This window comes from Rhipicephalus sanguineus, chromosome 9 (genome assembly GCF_013339695.2).
Source record: "Rhipicephalus sanguineus isolate Rsan-2018 chromosome 9, BIME_Rsan_1.4, whole genome shotgun sequence".
In the NCBI taxonomy this organism is placed as follows: Eukaryota; Metazoa; Arthropoda; class Arachnida; order Ixodida; family Ixodidae; genus Rhipicephalus; species Rhipicephalus sanguineus.
In genome coordinates this window covers 26,142,576-26,164,314 of record NC_051184.2, presented here as the reverse complement: position 1 = coordinate 26,164,314, position 21,739 = coordinate 26,142,576, and the positions used below count along the sequence as shown (strand labels likewise).

The 21,739-nt window shown below is 48.1% G+C and overlaps 1 protein-coding gene across 1 annotated transcript in view; it reads right to left on the bottom strand.

Annotated features, from left to right (window-relative positions):
- Positions 1-21,739, bottom strand: part of LOC119404811 (zinc finger protein GLIS3) — a 76,072-nt gene that overhangs the window by 5,057 nt on the left and 49,276 nt on the right. Inside the window, exons 3-6 of the mRNA XM_049419026.1 lie at positions 7,922-9,585; positions 3,964-4,125; positions 2,436-2,546; positions 1,086-1,272 (exon numbers count right to left, since the gene is read on the bottom strand). Coding sequence (XP_049274983.1) covers positions 1,086-1,272; positions 2,436-2,546; positions 3,964-4,125; positions 7,922-9,585 — 2,124 coding nt within the window. The remainder of the gene's footprint in view (positions 1-1,085; positions 1,273-2,435; positions 2,547-3,963; positions 4,126-7,921; positions 9,586-21,739) is intronic.

The following is a 21,739-nucleotide window of genomic DNA, read 5'->3' as shown; positions in this document are numbered from 1 at the left end:
AAAATTGAAAATTTTCAGGGGGATTTGAACCCCCCAAGCCCCCATCCCCTTGGCTACGCCCCTGTCACGTGATGACATCACCATATGGCGTCATCATGACGTCACGTGGTGATGTCATCACATGACATTGGTGGCGGGGAGGAGGGGGTTACACAATGGACTGAAAAGAAAAAGACCGCTTTCGCTTTCGAGTCGTGTTAGGCAAATGCATATGGGACCCTGCGAAACTTTTTCATATCTGTGCGTGGCCCTATTAATAATACTTTCGATTGTTGTATATTTGTGCATGTTACTATATCAGAATTATTTACTACAATATAAAAAAGCGCCATGATGGCACTATTGGTTGGACAACCATGGATACTCTGAATTCCAACGCCTGCCCCGGACAATGTCACCTCGCACCTTCTTTAAATCGTCAAACCTTCCGCCGGAGGCTGTTCGGATTTAGGTATTAGTTTTTTTTTCTTGTGGGGTATATAGCTACCTACATTTATTGTCTCTGTATTTTATGTGGCCGTTATGTGGCCTTTATGTGGCCGTTATATTGCTGTGTACGGTGTGTTTTCGGGAACTGCATGCATCTTCTCGTGATGGGTCTATGTGTTCATTAGGAAGACATGTTCGATGTTCCCTCCAAATACCTGCCTTTCTCTAGCTGGCCTTACATCTCAGGCGGTCAAATTTCTCAATTTCGTCAATGCACCAAAATCTGGACTGTCTTATACGGCGCATCCTTTCTCTTTAATAGACAATGATCATCGAATATTCCTAGGTATTACGTATTACATGCTCACAAACGGTCCAACCAGCTATTGTTCTTTAAGATTTCCTTTTCACGACCAGGTTCCCTGATCATGAGAAAAACAAACCTCATTATCACATAAACGTACCCTGCAGCAGTGATATAAGAGGCTGACCGCCAATCACGAATTCTGATCGCCTTGCCGCGGCGCCTCAGCAGGCCTCGCGGAGTATCGTCAGCTCTCGCCGAATCTCGCAAAGTGTCTTGACTCACGAGGCATACGAGGCGTTCGCCTTAAAATGTCTGCAATTGTCAACGATGACGACGAGTGGCATCTCACCTGGCCGGTAGCAGCAGTCGTTCACAGAGCTGGCGCCGGGAGAGCGCCCGATGCCGCTGTCCGCATGCTCCAGTTTAGGTCGATCGCGTAGCGCGTACGCCGGCTGCAGGCAGGGGTCGAGGCAACTGTCGGCCGTGCTGCCGGCGTTGCCACTTCCAGCTGAGTTGGGGTCGTTCTCGCTTCGTATCTGTCGGAATAACGAGAGTGGGCACCGGTGAGATCACTTCCTTAGCTGAGATAATCAGGCTTTTTTAAAGAGACACTAAAGCGAAACAGTGAATTGACTTAGTGACTAAAACGCGTTCTTGGGCTAGTTGGTGCCTGGTCTGACAAGAATTTGGATGCACAAGGAAGCGAGGACAAGAAAATTATTGTCCTCGTTTCTTTGTGCCTCCAAGTTTTTGTCAGAATTGACATAGATTGATCAATTGTACTCTGAGAACTGTAGTGTCGTTGATTTCACCGTCATATGCTTACTGATAGAGGAGAAAATCAAGGTCAAAGTTTCGTTTTTTAAATTCCGCGCCGAATTCTCCGCGCGTGACGTCACGGACTTTGAAGCGTATATTTCGTATTTTGGTGACATTGGGCCAACGGAAGTTCCTGAAACTTGGTATGCTATGTCTATGGCGCCCTCAGAGTACAATGTGCTTCATTTTTTGCCGATTAGGGACTACGTATGACTTAGTAGACGCCGTCAAAATCTGTGACGTGATGGCGTTTGGCGCGGGAATTTCAAGGTGGCGTCGCCCCCCACCTCGTTTTCTTTTCGTGCGTTTTCTCGCTTACCAAGCATCTTCTCGCGTGAGAGTGGTGTTTTCGGTATCGTGAAATTGTAGTTTACTAATGCGTGAAAAATCGCTTTTCCCATTAGTGTCCCTCTAAGCCAGATGTCGATAGATTGTCTCACGCCTGCAACCGCCTTCATAAACGCGTCACTGGAAGCAGGTTTCTCTCAGGCGTACTTTAAGTAAGAGGCTATGCGAACCACGCCCATATGACAAGATTGTTCGATTGACTGCTTCTCTGGATAATGACCTACTTGTCTTATTAGTTGAAAATGATCTGATCAATAGTATGACATTATTCTCTGATTCATTCATTCATTCATTCATTATCTGAAAAACAGTTCATTGAAAGGGGACCTTTGCTTTGTTGGTAAGAACTTGGATTATTTTTGCCACATGGTGTTCTTTACATTTTGCATCACGGTACGGTGCAACACATACAAACACATGCACGAACATGCATTAACATTGATGACCCCCCCCCGCCCCTCCCGAAAACAATTTCTTACGCCCCATCCTGTAAACGATTTCTCTTCTCTATAGCAGCGTGTTACAAGCTCACCTTTTTTCTCGCTGTGTCTTCATTAGAAAGGTGGTTTTTGTAGTGTTTGCGTAGCGAGCTCGGGTCCGTGTACCTCTTGCAGCAACCAGGAATCAGGCAGGCGTACGGCTTCTGGAGGAGCCAGAATACACAAGATGAAAACAGACATATAAGTATAGCAGCTATCGTAGTGAGGCACAATTGGCTAAGGTGTATCACGAGAGAAAGGTATGTTTGGCTTGGTTTTGCAAAGTCTATGCACGCAATGTTTGGAACTTCGTAACGTCTGAATGCGAGCCATTTGGTACGTAACCATGGGTAAAATATCGCAAAGGAAACAGTCCTGTATCCACTTCTCCGTGTTTCCTCTGCGCTGTGTTCACCCATGTGTGTGTTTTAAACGTACGCCTGGACAAGTGGTTTCCCAGCGGCGATGCTAAGGGCGAGTGCAGCTGCCACACCTCTCCGCAGTGGAACACGTGACGTGGCATCACACCTGCCACACGCTCCAGCTACTCAAGGTTATTGCGACGCGATGAATGACCTTGGGAGACTGTGTAGTAGAGCTTTCGCTCTAAAATAGAGCATAGAAGTGACAGCTGTTTTCTCCCGCACTTCTTTTTGTAAAGTGTAAAAACATGAACTGCGCTTCCCTTTTGTCAGATACTCAGGGCTATATAAGATTAAGTCAAGAATTAAAACTATAATTTATTATTCAACGTTCCGGGCCTACACAGTGGACATTGAGGGACTGCGTAGAAAAAAGGTTCTACATTAACTTTCACAACCGGGTGTTCGTTGATCTGCACCTCAATCCGTGGACACGATCGTCTTTGCCGACCTCAACTAAGTTAAAACGCGGTTATTGCTACAGGTAATCGAACCCGTGACTTCGTGTGCAGGAGCGGAACATCATAGTAGCTGAGGAGGACGTTTTCTAAGATTATTCATGTACAAACCGTGAACGCGTACATAATCCAACGTGGCCACTCAGTGGCTGAGACGCGGTGCTGCAAAGCACAGGGGCGTGTGTTCAAAACCTGGCAATGTGCATGTTTGGGCTATTTGGTCATCCATTGATGCTGCTATAGCACAAACTTCAGAGACGAGGGACGAAAGAACACGACACACACGAGCTCTAACTTCCAACTGAATCTTTATTGTTGAGACACATCTTTATAATGACGACCGTGCGCCTGCGCCACTTCACTTCCACAAATCACGACACCCTAACGTGATAACAGTGAGCTTACAAGATAAGAGACGTCAGTTACGTGCAAAACTAAGAAGTTATACATAATTCACCTGGCACCATCAAGTGCTACTTGATACTTAGCCACGGCGGTCGCATTTCGATGGGGCGAAATGCACGCACACCCACGTACTTAGATTTCGGTGCACGTTAAAGAACCCCAAGTGTTCAGGGGAGCACCTCACTCAGGCGTGTCTCATACTGATAGAATGGCTCTTGCACGTAAAACCCCAGAATTTAGTTTTAAGGTATACATTAAAGCTAGTAGGCATGTCGGGATATCTCGAAAGTCCTTACCGTATCCTGGTGTGTTCGCTGATGTTTGGCGCGGTCCGAGGAGTTGCTGAACGCCTTGGGACAACCTGGGTACTGGCAGGAGTACGGACGCTCGCCCGTGTGCGATCGGAGGTGTATCTTGAGGTTCTCCAAGCGGGAGAAGGCCTTGGTGCACCCGTCGAACTGTGCGGCATGAGTACGTATACTCTTAGTAACACAAAAGACAGCTGGCCTACGCTTGCCCTTCGTTTAACTGTGTTTTATGCTCGTATTGAGCACTGCACTACTATGAAGTATGCCGATGAAGTACGATGAGGTAACTCGATTTGGACCCGTGACGCCAAAAGGCCCTTTTACGTTTATTGTTGCTCAACGAATATTATTCAGGAATAGCTGCCTAGAAACCAACGACAACTAGCGGCTCTTCGCTTCACCATGTTGCGAAGTGCTTGATGTGTACTAATGACCAAGGGCGTGATAAGACATTTTTTTCGTGGGGAGGGGATTCAACCATACATTATGTATGTGCGTGCGTGTGTGTGTGTGTGCGCGCGCATATATACATTCGACGCAAAGTTGAAAAATTGGGGAGGGGGGGGGTCAAACTTTTCCAACCACGCTCCCCTGGCAACGCCAATCCTAATGACGTCTAGCTCCTTGATGTGTGACACGTAATGTCTAGACTGTGGTTTTATGAGAAAGCAGTTAGGGCTCGTCTTGCTGCGTTGGGGTCACACAGGATGCGGAAATGTTTTCTACCGTCGCTCTCCGAGCCGTGAAAACGTGCAGACTGACGATCACCCTTTCCTGCCAACCGCAACCATCACGAACGTCAGCCTCTTTCTTTTTTTTTTCACAACTGTCGTCGTCAGCGAAAACCGCTACCTAAACTATTCATACGCCGCTTATTAGCCACGCCATGTGTTCCGTACTGCGAGTTCCCAGGCTCCGGCGACGACGAGTCATCGCCGGGGCGATATAGGAAGTTATAGCAAGCCACCCAAAAGCGGCAACTACACTCTCGCATGCATCCACATGCAAGCCGCATTGCAGCAGTGATAGAGCACTGCATGCGCGGGCACGCGTGGTAATAGCGTTGAGTCCCAGACTTTCCCACCGCTGCGGCCCGTGAGAGTCGCACCGCAAAAGAAACACGGAGCCCGAACGTCACCCCCCAGAAAACCTTCGCCTCCCCCCACCCCCCGCACATCACCCTACCGTACCCCCCAACACCCCCCACTCTCCCACCCTGTTCAGGAATCTGCGGCTGCCACTGCCTGACGCCCCGACGACGGCCCCCTTCACGTAACGCGATACGATGCGGCCCTCTCGTCGCCAACTGTTTCTTTTTTATCGAGTCTGGGTGCTACAGCTTGGTAGGCAGCTACGGCTTGGTGTGCTAGGAAGGGTGACGCGTAAGGAACTGGCCCGAGGCGGTGCTTCACACGCACTAACGCCATCACAACAAGAAAATATTATAAACAAATAGAATATTAACGGAGGGGAGATGACTATTTAAGGGCTTCAAAATGAAAACGAAGTATTCTTTTTCCCTTGAGCGGTGGTCGTTCTTTACAAGTGCATCAAGTGGTTCTCTTTACATGACGCCACTTTTACGGCACTCCTATACACATATTAGGCCGACTCGTGAAAAATGACATCTGGAAAAAAAAAAGAAGCATGTAATAATATTAAAAAGAAAGATACAGAAAGAAGCACCGTCGTTCGTATCAGGCGTCGGGCTCAAAACCGTGATGAGTGTTTTATAGGCGAGGTTCGGGGCTCCTCTAGGCATCTCGTGTCGTGAATTTCGGGGCCATTAAAAAACGACGCGGCACATGTGTGGTTAGCCGTGCGCGTCCCTAAAGGCGTTACATCTTCAGCAGCACCGCCTTTGCGACTTCGTATAGCCCGTGTAGGTTGTTGACGGTGATCTTTTTTTTGCGTCTGTGTCGTGCTCGCACGCACGTGACATGCTTCGTTCAATGAACCTGTGGTGCACGCTCTGATGAACTGTTGCGCAACTTCTTCGCTGTGCCATGGCTATGTAGCTAACTTTCGTGTTTGTTGATATCGCATATTTGCCGCACTGGAGTCATTAAACCTTCTATTATCCACGTTTTAAGACACTAGTGCAATGTCCACACCGTGATCAGCTATTCAAACGCGATACTCGAAGCAGATGCCGGCGTTTCTTGCGCCAGCGGTTGGTGCCGATTGACTGGTATACTACCCGCCGCAGTGGTCTTGTGGTTATGGGGTTTGACAGGCTGACAGAAGGTCGCAGGATCGAATCCCGGCCGTGGCGGCCGCATTTTGATGGAGGCAAAATACTAGAGGCCCGTGATCGCGATATCCAGAGCCCTGCACTCTGATGATCATATGGTGGTTTTGGCAAGTAAAACTCCAGATATTATAATATATAAACTTGCAGCGAAAATTCAATCCTAAGCGCTTCAAGACAAGTGTTTCAGACATTATTTTAATCAGTGTTCTTGCTTTTTGTGCACTGTGAGTGACCATTGCGCACGCAGTACCTGATGAGGCTACCGGAGCATACTACACACATCCTTGACAATGGAGTTCCAGTGACTCTGGCAGGGGAAAAAGAGAGCAGAGTAGCTATTTTTATTAAGGGCAAGAACGGCTACATTGTGAAGACATGTATCAGGATGGGTGACTGATGGTGGATGGATGGTGGAACTTTATTAAATATAGTCCTGAGAGACGCGACTAGCGCGCAGTGGGCTTCTCCCACGTTGGGACGGGCAGGCTTAGCCTGACCGCCGCATCGTGGGCTCTCTGGACGGCCCAAAGCTGATCCCCCTTGTTAGGTGACTGATGATAATTGTTTATAGCCTGGAGTAGCAAGTCAGGCGATAAACCAGGCCAGTGTCTCGGCCTATATTATTTTTTAAATATATTTATTTGATGACACGGACAGGACTGAGCGGCATTACATAAAATCAACGGTAGTGAAAATATACAATGCAAGCAGGGATGTCCGATCCCTGGCGCCCTCCATTCTTGATGAAGAATGAGGTGGCTACGGGAGGTACCAGTCAAGTACTTCGTAAGTGACAGCTTACGAAGTATTTGAAATCCAAAAGCTTCGTTAAGTGATAGCTTCGTCGATTCACCCATTGCCTGCTGCGCATTTAGCGCCATAGCTGCGGCAGTTCTCCTTCGCTGGTTTTCCCAACGATTAGGGCGTTAGCACGTATCTGCGTGGGGAATATTAATTACGAGAAGAGAGGCGGCTAGCCACGTTATTGTAGAATGATGTTTCGAAAGAAGTCTTTTGCGGTTACCTCTGGAAGAAAATTTACTTGCCATAAGGAACAGGGGCGTAGCCAGGGGGAGGGGGGGGTGAACCCCCCCGAAATTTTTTGTTTTGCTTGCGTATATATACACGCGCACATACAAACGCACGCACGAACATACATAAGGTATGGTTGAACTGCACCCCCCCCCCGAAAAATATTTCTGGCTACGCCCCTGATAAGGAAAGCTTGATGCTTAGCACATAATGCTTACTTGTTGTTGTTGCAACTGGAGGCGACAATTCATTTCCTTAAATGACATGCCGCACCTATATATGTTTTATTGGACGCTGGTCAACATATGTGCAAGCTCATCACGTCACGTCACTCCCAGAAAAGCTCCGCTGCTCTGGTCTGATTACCTTTGATATCCGCAGTGCTTTTCTGGACACATTCAGATTCAGCCATTTCGACAAATTCGCCGTCCTCTCTGTTCTTTTTTTTCTCGGAGAATGTGTACGCCCTCCGATTGGCTTAATACCGCCATCATGGTGGAAATTGGCAACATGGCCTATTTGACAGTGTTTGACAGTTCACAGGTGTTTTCAGGCTCTTTTGGTTGGTCTACCCAACACGAGTTCATTTCAGTCGGCACTCCTATGAGAAGAATGGATAACGGAGTAAAATTTAAAAAATAAAATAACGCAGCAGCTTACCGTGCACCGGTTGGGCTTCTCGCCGGAGTGGACGCGCATGTGTATGAGTAGCTTGTAGCGGGCATTGAAGGGCCGGTGGCGGCGCGGGCAGCTCTGCCAGAAGCACGTGTACTCGTCTCGAACCTTCTGGTCTATGTGGCACGACTCGATGTGGCGCACCAGGTTCTCCTGGTCGTCGAACAGCGCCCGGCAGTCGATCCACTGGCAGTCGTACGACCGCGGCTGCTGGGGGTGCTGTTGTTGCTGCGGCAAGAGCTCGCCTCCCGTGGTCGAGTCGACCTCTGCGAGCTCGGCGGCGTCCGCCGATCCGGTGCTCTCAAAGCTCGAGTAGTTAGAAGGCTGACTGCTGTCCGATGAGTACATCTTCTGGAAGGCCAGCTTTCTGGCCATGTGCTGGTCGTACGAAGGCGGCGGCGGCTTCTGCAGGTCCACGAGAAGGGACGCCACGCTGGGAAGGGGTTGAGTCGAGTCGACGACGGCCTCGCCGTAGTCGACGACTCTGGACGCTGGACCAGCGCCATCGCTCGCTCCATCGGCGACGACCGCCACAGGTAGCACCCTGTCGGCCTCTTGTTGCTTGACAACGGCCAGATTGTCTTCGGGTTCCAAGAAGTCGTAGTCCCTGAAATCGGCCAGCGGGTCCACTTCATCGATTGCCTGTAGAACAAAACCAGTGTTGTCGAAGGGAGAGTTTGGTTCTTCTTTGGCTGCCATCTTGAGGAGGGTTGGCGAGTAAGGCGTGCTTATGCGGTGCTGACCATTTCCACGTGGACTGGTCGGTCTAGCCGAAAGATGGCCGTACGCACCCAGGGCTGCAGTCGCCGTCGCCAGGCTTGACGCCACCGAGGTGGAGGAAGGACAGCGATTTCCATTGAGATACGCTACGAGTGAGGTGGGCGACGAGCGGATGATGGTGTTGAGGTCCATGCCGTCCGTAGATGTGGGAGATATGGACAGTGACCTCTTGCTCCGACGGCTTGTGAACGAAGATCTAGCAGAGCTGCGGTTGCTGGTGAACGTGGACAGTGTGGGAGAGGAACTGGTCATGGCTGACAGGTCCGAGCAGCTTGACCCGACGTCTGGCGCCATCCTGAGCTGTTCGTCGGCTTCGAAGAGCGCAGCCACGGGAGACTCTTCCTCGATCGCGCTCCCGGTAGTCCTACCAACGTCTTCCCTGGAGGCGGAGACCTCTGGAAGTGGGAACCGCTGAGCCTCGAGGTTGTCGCTCCTGACTAGGGACTCGGCTGGACTGGCGACGTCGAACACTTGGTCGTGCTGAACGAAGAGGCCCAGCGAGCTCAGGTCTTCGCCGAAGGGTTGTTTCTCAGCGACAAACACCGAGTCCTTCACGTCACCGACTATGGCGTCTTGGGCGAAGAACTCTTCCTCCTGGAAGTCGGCGAAGCAGTCGAAGGGGTCCTCGGGGCTGGCCGAGTGTGGAACAGAAGCTGAGTGGCCCGAGGTGTACGATGAGCAGGGACTCGGCACGAAGCAGCCCTGAGACGAGACTACGGGGTCGTTGCCGCCGCAGGAGGGAAGATCTCGAACACAGCAGTCTTGAGATGGTGACAGGTCGAGGTGCATCGCGGTCACTGCCTTGGACCGGGTCAGCCGGGCTCGAGGTCGGCTGCGCTCCGAAAGGCACTTGAACGGCTGGTCCTGGACTGCAAGTGGAAGCGACAGAAGATATATTACAATTTCCCAAATTCATAACATCCCTATATCTGAGTAAGACTACAGAGATGTGAGCTGTATAGATTACTGCAGAATCCAATGTTTCCAATAGGCATGCGCCAGCATCTAATACTGGAATTAAAGTAAGTGGATTATTGCACAATTAGGGAGGGACGGAGTAAGCAAGACGACATAAGCGCTACTCCGTCCTTGTCTAAGTGCGCGCTATTCCACTTACGATATGTGCCAACAAACCCAAGCTGCTCTTCTTAAAGAATTAAAGGTTTACCAGGAGACGGCTTAGATCCCTTCCGACAACTCAATATTGGGCACCTGTTTCGCAGGCAGTGCATTATGTGCAAGTGTATTCAACCTGTCTGAAAGTAACCTAATGTTCAGCATGTGGCTCGAGCATCGAAGTGGACATAGACGTCTTTCGTATCCTTATATTTCAAAGCGTACACTTTTCATTACGGCAGCTGTCGTAATGAAAGTTCATGCGATATTCCTATCTTCCATGTTATTGTTTCACACTTTCACATAAACCGGCCTCAAAGGGTCAGCTCCATTTCAGCCGTCTCGCGAAAGTTGCGGGCGTAGACCAGTGAACTTTGTTACGTCAATCCCTTTGGATACCTGTCGTGTTTTTCAAAAGTGTACCTGCTCCGGGCATTCTCTACAGAAGCCCGGTGAAACAAAAAAGCCAAAATGCCGGTGAATTGCGGTGGTTAGGCATTCTTTACTCTGTGAGTTGCCCTGAGCACCCCTAGACCAAAATATTTACGTAAATAGACGGAAATGACGGCAAATCGGCAGTCTCACTTGATCGCTACGCTACATATATTGCAATACTTACGTGTCAGTCCATGATCGTTACGCACAAGCTAAGGGTCTCCTCGCTATGGGTGAACAGCAACAACACTCCAGCTGGGGATCAAGCACGGAAGTGCATCAAACGCATCTGACCTTTTCGCGCAGTTCTCGAAGAGTCGCTTGAACTCCGCGCTCGCCAACTTTTGGAAGCACGACAAGACTCGGTGCTCAAACTCCGCCCTCTAGCCGGTGTCCTGAGCCTCTCGTAAGGAGCCCTCGAGGAGAGGGAAGCGACCAATCCTTGCGCGCCGCTCGCTCGTGCTGCTGCTTCATCTTCTTCCTCCCTTTCACCTCGTCGCGTATGCTTGCCTTTCTTTTGTTTTATGGTGCAATTGGGCGCGAGCGGTACTTATGGAAGCGACGTTTCGGCTCACGACGACGGGTACCACCGCGCACGTGTGTGTGTGTGTGTGTGTGTGTGTGTGTGTGTGTGTGTGTGTGTGTGTGTGTGTGTGTGTGTGTGTGTGTGTGTGTGTGTGTGTGTGTGTGTGTGTTTTGAGCTTTTCTTTGTCTCGGCGTGCTAACTTCGACGGCTCCCGACTTGAATCCCGAGTGCGCGCGTTTGAAACCCGAAGACGCCAGCACGTGCGGCGTATGGGGAACGCCCATGCAAAATAGCACGCTTGCTTCTTATTGCTGTGTTCTTTTTTTTTTTTGCTACGGATGGCTGAGGGGAAGGGGAAGCATGGGGGGCAAAGTCACACTGCTGCTTATGGCTACTGAAACGAACACTGCCATGACACAAACACTTTTTTATGCCTTTCTGTTCTTTTTTTCTCGTCTCCGTTGGCTTATGTTACAGAGCAGTGCCGTTGCTCGAACGCAATGCTCCTACTGCTGCATTCTCTACCATGCTATTCTTTTTTTTTTCATTACAGCGCGCACATGTGGCAGCCTCTCGCAGTGCTTCCGAAACCAACTGTGCCACTGTGCAGCGGAATTTCCTTATCGGAGTCTGCGTCTGCTGTGTTATCTCGGTTTTTTCGTTGTAGTTACGTTACGGCCCTTTTTGCGTTCTATATAAAGCGACAGTGTTAACTACGGCTGGTGAGTGAGTCGTCGTTGTAATCATATCAAATTTTTCACTCATTAAGGCCGGTGATGTTCTCTCCCGCCAGCTTACCACCGCAAACGAATGAAGTGCGTATTCGTACGATAAACGTCGCTGCAACATTAAAAAAAGAAAACATGGTCTCCTATGCATCCGCCTAAGACTAGTCGAAGGCAAAAGCGATCTTTTAGAAAACGCTCGAAGAAAAACTGGTATGTTTCAAAATTAGAAGCACATCGCGCTTTTTATTATTCATTTTCAGAAAAGTTTCGTTGTGTCGAGTTTTGTGGTCAAGGTAGTTTCGTTACTTCGAGTTGGAACCTACGGGCACCTGCCGGGGAATGCACATTTCTTCGTTACAATAGAAACTTTTTAAAATCGAGTTTCATTAGATCGAGTTTTAGCTATACTCTACTGAAGCTATTGTAAAGGAGTGAATACTACTGACTTTACACTAATACGCAACTATGTAATAAGTTGTACTAGTTCTGTGTCCCGCCCCCCCCCCCCCCCCGCCCCAACCAATCTGCGCTTTTGTAATTCCCTTCTTAGGGCTGTAGGGCATTTGTCAGTTGTCCCGCTCTCTCCACATGCAATAAATTACTTAATGAGTATGCAACTCAGTCTCGAGTGAAGGCTATTTTAATAGAATGTCAGTGTAGTAACCATAGACAGCATTCGCAAATCATTAAGCCATCCTCTCGCAACATTCGCTATCACTAGCCAGCACTTGTTAATCTTAGCCAATGGTAGCCGACATTATGTATAATTTAACCTGCAATAGGCGACATTAGCCACTTACAACGAACGCTGGTAGCGTCCAAATAAATGCAGTAGTTGGCGTCATGTTGCTTGAGAAGTTGTTAGGCCGCATTGCCTTCGGGATCGGCCCATATTTTCGGTAAGATTATCAGGCTTCGTACTCTTTAACGAATACGGCTAGATGAGGCTGAAGACCTTGTTGAAGACATTGTCATCCGTACCGAATATTGAAGACAATGTATCGTCTTTCATATTGAAGACGTGGTCATCAATACGAAATATTGAAGACGATGTATTGTCTTTCGTGTTGAAGACATTGTCATCAATACGAAGTATTGAAGACAATGTATTGTCTTTCGTGTTGGAGACCTTGTTATCAATACGAAATATTGAAAACAATGGGTTGAAGACATTGTCATCGATACGAAATATAGAAGACGATGCATTGTCTTTCATATTAGACTACAATATCGTATTTGTAAAAAGTGGTGGGCTTAGGCCTTCTTTAGCCGGCTGCCTCTGGCGCTTCGAGATAGCAGCTGCCATCGGTATAGGCACTGGCGTAACCATCTTTCGTCCTCTTTTTCTGATCTTGTTATTATTTCTTTTTTACATTAGTCTGCTGCGCAACCGAGACGAGCAACTCTCGTATGCGTTAGGGCGCGCGTATCCCGCCTAGACGCCGAATCATGCGCCCAGGGGGGTCGTCGCCTCTGAAAAAGCCCGAGACTCAGACCACGAGTCCCCAAGACCGGCTTGTATACGTGCCCCTTGGACGCCGTATGGACACCAGCCGCGCTACGCAATCATTCAGCGGCAAGTTGCGGGGCCCGAATGAGACGCTTTTTCCTGATTCTTTCTATGCAGCCCTTACTGTTAATCTGTTCGCAGTTAAAGGGCACAAATGCGGGAAAAAAATGATTTCACGCCATACTGCTCATAGTATGCTGCACATTCTTATTGGTTTAACCATATACTATTGCTCATAATTAGTCCCTTTATTTTCTGTTGTTATCACTAAGTGCCTGTATGCATGGTTCGAAAGAATCCGCTCACATGTAGCTGGTACAGTTTCTTAAACTGTACTTAAGTTGGTGCAATGCAAAAAGATAAATGCAGATGCCCTTGCCCTATCGGTAAAATGGGGTCAAGCGAAGCTTGGCCTCTGCGTGCCTGACATACAGCTTTTCTTTCTTTCTTTCTTTCTTTCTTTCTTTCTTTCTTTCTTTCTTTCTTTCTTTCTTTCTTTCTTTCTTTCTTTCTTTCTTTCTTTCTTTCTTTCTTTCTTTCTTTCTTTCTTTCTTTCTTTCTTTCGCATTGCGCAACGCTCCCTCTTAACTATTTCCTTCCTCCATGGCGGGAATTGGACCGTCATCCACGTGCTTAGCGGCGCAACACTTCACTTGCTACAGACAACACCGACGGTCATGCGTTTATATCGGGGCAGCCATGAAACCTGCCAATGTGAAATGACGAGTGACCTTTATAAAATATCAGATTGCCATATCATAAACGGTTGATCGCCGACAAGCCCACGTTCATCGGTTATTGGAAAATGGCGCATACGCAGATGACCGGCGCAACTTCGAGGGTGCCGCAATTCTTTGCGCCGGTTTTTTGCGTAAAACGCCTGCCTGTTCGTATACGACGCCGCCACCGAAATCAGTGAGTTACAAAAGCTTCGCTTAAAAGTATTTACGCGAGAAAGAAACTCAGATAGGACGTGGCCTGGCACTGACCATGTCAAGCCCGCGTCCATTCTGTGATCCGTTCCGATTTGGGGCCTTTTTTTTATGATGAAGCTACAATCACGTAGACTGCGATGATAGCACGTGACTGCTCTTTCGCGGCGAAGATTCTAATTCTATTCCTTCAACCTAAGCTGGACTTCTCAGGCGAGTGTGTAGAGACCACCCGGTTAGCTACGATGAACACCTTCCAAATATATCAGTTTTCGGTAGGTGCTTCACCTAATGCTTAACGACAATCTTTGCTTGAGACGCTGAGTCAGTGTAACTCAAAGGTCACTTATGTCATCACCTTTTGAATCTGTCGAAGCAAGTGACTGAGGAGGAGCTACACTGTCGGTTCGATTACAACCATAAACACAAATCCCTCGGACCTAAGACAGATTACTTCTGAACGCTCTTTCGAAACAAAGGCCCTTAACAAGAACCCGTGTACCGCCTGCTACACTAAAAAAAAAAAGTCAGAAAGAAAGAGTCCTATGACTCTATTTCGCAAGTCCCGACTTGCCAGATAGATAACTCTCTTTAAAGAGACACCATAACTCCCTTTGGGAGAGACGTGTGCCCACGACTCTTCGAAAAGAGTATAATGATCTCTCAGGAGAGTTGGGTTGAGTTGAATAAACTTAATTAGTCGACGTCTCTTTAAAGACAGTTATATACATGAGAAGTCAAGACTCACAAAAAAGATTCAGATTTCTTTATTTTTTTCGTAGTGCTGTAAAGCAGGACTGACAGTTGGGTGAGTTGGTACGGATGTATTATTAAGAAAACAGCGCGACGGAAAGAGACGAAAAGAATGGAACCACACGAACACAAACACGAGTATAATTACGCGTTCTATAATAGAAGGTGAATGTGATAAAGAGAGAGAGAGAAATTCTTTACTGAAATGCTGGAGATGGTAGCCTGAGGTGCTCCAGGTGCTAGTTGATGATTAGGACATGTACACTAATAAACACATAACAGTACATATTACCACACACACACATATAGATTACACTATTTACACTGTTTCGTTGAGGCTGGTCAACATTCGCAAGAACGCAAAGGTCGCTTATGTCATCGCTTTCGTGGCGCGTATCGGACGGCTTGGTTACTTGCCGTAGTCCGATAATGTGCCTCAGTTCTAAGCTCGAGTACGTGATAGTAGATCTTTTGCACGTATCGGTACTAACTCGATATTGCAGACGCAGCTGCCCCTCGCACGCGACTAGGTAGAAAGATGCAGCTTACTCCGTGGCCACCCGTTTTGGCAGACGTGAAAACTTGGCACGAAGTTGTTCCCAAAGGTGATGCCGGACGGTCCATGGGCCACTTCTTGCATGGATCACGGGAAGTGTTTCGACGCTTGGCTGCAACCTCCTTATATACCCCGCAAACTGCGCCGACCGCCGGTCCGGTCCATTCGAAAGTGATCCTAAAATAAGCAGGTGGTTTCGACTCGTCTTTTTGGAGCCAGACTGTCGGAGGGGGTTGTTTGTATACATAGCTGGCAACAGGTTGCCGCTTCGTGGGACGGCCGCGGGACGGCCGGGGGTATTTTCGGGAAGAAGACCTCCCCTGGTGATCACGCGGTCCCCCTCATCCGATTCGAGGACGCATCACTCATGTTTCCGTTTAGGGAATCGCGCATGCGCACTGACGCCGCGCGTTCACTGCGCAAGATCGGCGTGAGTCATCGCGCCTTCGGGACGAGTTGAAATAATACGACGGCAGTATTGTCATGACACTTAATTGTGGATTGAAGGTGTACACAGCGTTATTGGAAATAGAAGTGTTAAGAAGGCAATAAATTCCTGTGTTTACTTTAACGACGGAAACGCCCCGCATTTCTCCGTTCTTTTCCGCCGTTTTGCTTTCCTTTTTGCTATATTGCATGTCGCCTTCGTCCTGTAGTTGTGCCCTTGTCTGTTTTGCTTTTTTTTTCTACAGCAGGCCTGTTATGCTCGCGGTATGCCGTGTGTCGTAGCTAGAAAATTATCGTCATCGTCATGAACCGGCACGCGCTCTTTTCGTCCTCTTCTTCATCTTCGTCCTCAGAACACTTGCACCGATTTGATCGGCGTGGGATGCAATAACCTTGATGGGCGAGGGAACGCGTACAGAGAGAGAGAAAGAGAAATTCTTGTCGAAAAAATTTTTTGGCGAGGCGACACTCGAACCCGCGCACCCACGATGCGAAGGCGAGCGTCTTAACCATTCGGCTATCCAGGCACGCTAGCAGAGAGTAGCATAGCCTTGTATAGTCACGGCCGGACTGGAGAGGCGCGTGGGCATTCCAAACGCCCGCGCGCTTTTCCACTCCGTCCGTGGTATGGTATAGTACAGCAAGGAGGTGGGAAAAGGAAGTGAGAGTGAGGAGCGCTAATTTTTTTCGTAATCTTGTTTACCAGAACGCACCGCCATCTAGCCAGCCAAGAGCCAAGACGATCCAGCTTGTTTCAGTGGAAGTTGCTGAGGGGGATAAGAGGGGAGGGGGTTGGACTGTCAGGGTCTTCCGGGGGGGGGGGGGTAAATGACTGGCAATTTATTCCACGGTTGCCTTGCGTATCAATCGACACCCTGAAGCGTTCGTAAGAGCTGAACAACAAAGTGGCCCGTCCTTCGTCGCCGCTTGCTTAGCTGATGCCCGTTGCCTCCTCACGGCAATGTCGCTATAATTGGCAACCCCTTTTGTTTCGCGCCCGCTGTGACAGCGTCCGCACGATCCGCTGGGGGTCTCCTCTCTCTCCCTTGCGAATCTCTCTCAGCGGCACACTCTTTCCGGCGCTACTTGTATTTATAATTCTTTAAAGAAACGCACACTTCCAGTCCCTCACCCCACCAACGTTACGAGCTCGCGTCGCTAGCGCCGACTTGTACCCACACACAGGCACAGACAGTACGAAGGGCGCGCTTGTGTGTCATCGCGCACAGGGCTCCGTTTTGTGACGCAATGCCTGGGCAACATTCAGTGCTGCCTACGCCGGCCGTAAATCAAACGCAGCGACGACGCGTCGGTCTTTGCTGCACCTTGAAAGCGGGGCAGTGCCGCATCGGTCGCCAAAGATGAGAGCGCGCAAAAGCGTGTAGAAGTGCGGGGCTCGTACATGCCAAGGATGGTACGGGCGCCTTTTACAAACATAGATCTACCTGTCGAAATGTTTGCCACTCTCTCTGAGGGCAGTTTATTCATGTTTATACGGTTTATCCCACAGTGTGCTCCATCGGTTGTCTCTTACCCACTGGATTTCCGACTCGCCATCGGTTACCCTTCCGGCTTCTATCTATCTATCTATCTATCTATCTATCTATCTATCTATCTATCTATCTATCTATCTATCTATCTATCTATCTATCTATCTATCTATCTATCTATCTATCTATCTATCTATCTATCTATCTATCTATCTATCTATCTATCTATCTATCTATCTATCTATCTATCTATCTATCTATCACGGCGAAGGCACCCGCCATAACCCCTCGTTGGCGCTCACCGCCGAAAGTTCTCCGGGAAAGTTCGCTCCATGTGGGTGGGCGTTTAGCTCGACATCGCTCTGCAAATGGCAATAACTCCGGAGTTAGTGCAGCTATGTCTTAAGAGAGAGAAAGAGCAGTTAACCTATGTCTTAAGAGTAAGTTATGCCCTTATGCGCTCTGCCACTAACGAAGGCCTTCCGTAAGAACATTGTATTACAGACAAGCTGTATTAGTCTACGCTGCGTAGTCGTCGTCGTAGTAGTAGTAGTTCCGGAAACCGGACACCACCCCCGCTTCTTTTGAGCACCGTTATCGTCCTTTTTCTGAACGCTGCCATCAAGTTATAAGGAAAAGATGAAGTGGTTGCGCGTGAGATGGATGAGATCTGATAAAGACCCGATGATTATACGTGCGTATCAGCATTGTTTTGTGTTTTTTTCCTGTGGTTCACGCAGCATTTTCTTGAGGCAACGAAGATATTTGCCACGGTAAGCCAGAAACAGGACAACAAAACAAGAACGAAAAAGCAGGCGGTGTTGGGTCCCGTTCATATGACAGACGAAAGCTGCAGAGGACTGTTCACCGTGCGCATGCGCGTATTCTCGTTCATTTTGTCGCTGCGCTCCGTTATACGGAGCTTACCAACTCGGCAGTCGACGCTCACGCGTTCAGGTTTAAAATATATGGGTGGCTGTAGTACATACATCTTGTGCAGGTGCATCCGATGGTGTCCACAGTGCCAACGCCAAAAGGTGCCTGTCAAGCATGTCTCTGGTCCGCTCCAGCCAATCCCATGCTCGGCCAGGCCTTTTGATCGCATTGGCATTGACCAGTATGGGTCCCTTCCATGCACGGCTTCCGGAAACCGCTGGATAGTCGTCGCCATCGACCATTTGACGGGATTCGCAGAAGCGGCTACTTTGCCTGCTGCCACAGCCCGTGGCATAGCATCTTTCCTCCTGCAAAGTTCCATTCGCCGTCACGGCGCATCTTGTGGACTTCTGAGCCCTTGAGGATATGTGTTCCTTGATGTCAATAGACATCATGTAGCGCGAAAACGACACAACGGACACACAGCACCACAAATCACAGGCGCTCGACTGGCCTCTCATCCAGTGCCTGTGGTTTGTGGTTCTGTGTGTCCGTTTCGCGCTACATGATGTCTATTAGCAAGCACCAACTAGCCCAAAACAAGTCCTTCTGCAGAACATTTCCGAATGTCGCATCGTTCATCGCACCGCCGCCACCTACTATTCTCAAGCTAATGGCTTGACGGAAAGATTCCAGTCGCACTCTTTACGACATGCTCTCCAAGTACGTCGCCTCTGATCACACTGGTTGCTACATTATTTTGCCCTTTGTGACGTACGCCTATAACACTGCGCCACAGGCTTTTCGCCATTCTTCCTCTTTATGGTCGCGAGCCTTCGACCACACTCGACAACATAGTATCATACCAACCCTATTCATCCAAAAGTACGCCGATCCCTGGAGCCGCCGGCGGCGCCGAGCAATGCTGTCAGCTCGCCCGCTCGTTTACAACCTTCGGCCGATGGCAACAGAAATCTCGACGTGACGATGACCACTCGCGTTCCCGCTTACTTCCAGACTTCCTCGTGTGGCTTTGGGTTCCAGCTGTTTCTCCGGGCCTCTCATCCAACCAAGTGGGGTCCAAATATCATGGACCCTGCTTCGCAAGGTGGCAACACGGAACGCATACGTATACAGGCTTTACGACCTGAACGCTCTGGCCCACAGGAGCCGCCGGTCATCAGCACCATTATTCTACGCGCGGCTTTTAGGAGACATCGAATCTCTCCCTTCATATGGGTCTCATCACGCCATAGCACACCAGCTCACGTACCAAGCTCTTGTTTACTACAATTCATATTGACCCTCAATTTGATATTCTTACAGAGTACATATTACAATGTATTACCATCACATTTATTGTCTCACCTTTCCGGAGAAATTGTCCTTTTTTGCTGTTTACATTTACGTAGGACTTGTTATGTACTCTGCAGATTGCGTGGCGTGCACAATCCCCCTTAACTTTTACTGCAGCGTTAGCTACCCACGTTTTCTTTATAATAAAAATATCTTCAGCATCCTGTCTGTGTCGCTCATATTTACCTCTGTTAGCCTTTCGCATTTACGTAGTGTACGGTAGTTTAATCTTTACCAATGAGCGAGTAACTATGCCCGACCAGCCGCCATCAGCATCAATGACGCAAGGGCGCTTCAAGATAGTATCGCCACCTGTCTTTCCTTCTCGCGTCTTTTCTGGCTTAGGGAGTATCTTCCCAACGTAATGTTTCCTTGGTTGGATATTTTATGAGGGTAATCTAGTGACAGGGTCAAGATCTGTTTTCTTTTCTCTTTCTTTTCTTTACTTTTTTTTTAGGTTCGCGTAACCGAACTCGTGTAGTCGTACGTTCTATTGTATCTGCCCCGTGATTTTGAGACGGGAAACCCCGACAATTATTGTTATTACTAGTTGATATCCGTATGAGGTGAAAGTAATTTCGTTTTGAAACAAACCCATTTCTTGTATCCCTTATTTAGGTTAATTTTGTTTATTTTTGGCATCTGAATTAATTATTAATGTTAAAATCCTAGTGATTTTTTATGTGACACTTCGTTAGCCTTTGCTTACTTACTCACTTACAGTGTATGCGTACTTCAGTTTCGAATATTTTTATCGTCATTTCTTTCTATCTTCCTACTTCTATGCTCTGTGTGCATTGCGCGCGTGTATTTCCCAATTTTGCTTCTGATTTTTATCGTTATTCTTTTTACGTTTATTATAACAAGAGGTCCCATTGCCATGCTCACTCGAGGGACCTCTCACTGTATAACTCTCCCCATATACTACCCCCCCCCCCCCCCCAGATATAGCCGTATCCTTACCATTGAAATGCAGAATTGAAGAGTGTCCCTTCTGTCGGCTCTCTGAGGACGTCATGTCGATCGGTTTCGGAGAACAATTTCCAGCGTGCCATGCACGGTGCGACATTGGCCAGATTGGGAACGGGCGTCGGCTCATCATGGTCCTCACATAGTCAGCCGATATGAAGGTAACGTATCCACGATCGCCGAGATTGCTTGGCTCTAAGCCTGCCCAATATCGAATCGATTGGTCACCGGTAGCTCGACCAAGGCTTGGTTGAGTAACCTTTTATTTCATTTGGCGACCAGTGTGAAAAGTCAGGATAATCTGCAAAATTGATTGCTGCGATCAGAAAATCGATAATTATATAATAGAATTTGGTAAGCTAAGAGCCCGACTAGATGTGCGACCCGTTTCTGTTATTCTTCTAACAACCAAATGATAAATTTTGAACGCGAGCCCCTATATGAATTTCGTGCCACTGCCCGAATGTACGAACGTTACACAGCCTAAGGCGGTTTGCTGGGCTGGTTGGTATACTAGCGTTTGATGCACTTCCGTTTCTTAACAAGAATAGAAAAGAGCGCAGAAACAGAGAAGGCTAAAAACACTAAGGATGCTGGTTTCAACTGATTTTATTGCACAGAAGTAACAGGTTTTTATAGCACAACACAGGCTGATGTTTATTTATTCCGTTGAATGAACACATTAGAATCCCTTGGCGGCTTCTGTGGAATCCAAGTATCGCTGTATTATATACCACATGAGCATAATTAGTATGAAAGTGAATTAAAGTGAAAGGTTTTATGCACGCGGGCATCCACTCTAGTGGGGTGTATACATCACTCTCTTAATGGCATCTGTGGAGCACAATTTACGCTACTCGTTGTGACTCACGGACATTATAATTCATGTGAGAGTAAACTGCAGTTAAGTGTTCTGTCTCAGGGCAAACTTTCGAACTAAAAAAAAAAGTGAAATGTTTCCCGTATAAAAAGTAAAACTACGTTCAACAGGAATAACTTAGGCTCGGATGCCTTTATTTCTTTAAACCCTCGAGCAAGCGCACATTTCCCAAACTTGACAATTCTAACGTGATATAGTGTTAAAGAGCTCGTTTTTTGTTTTCCGTAGTAGTCCTGCGTTGCTTATACCTTACAGCATAAGATGTCTGACTGTGTTGTGGTGCAGACGGACACCCCCACTCGAAATCACTCACTGGGAAACAACATATGGCACAAAGTGACCAGGTGCTCTCAAGGTAATCATTTGTTGTCATTTGAAGATTAGGTTATATTTCGACGCATTGTTTCACTTAGCTGTTCACCTGTTGACCAAAACTGTGCCAACTGCAG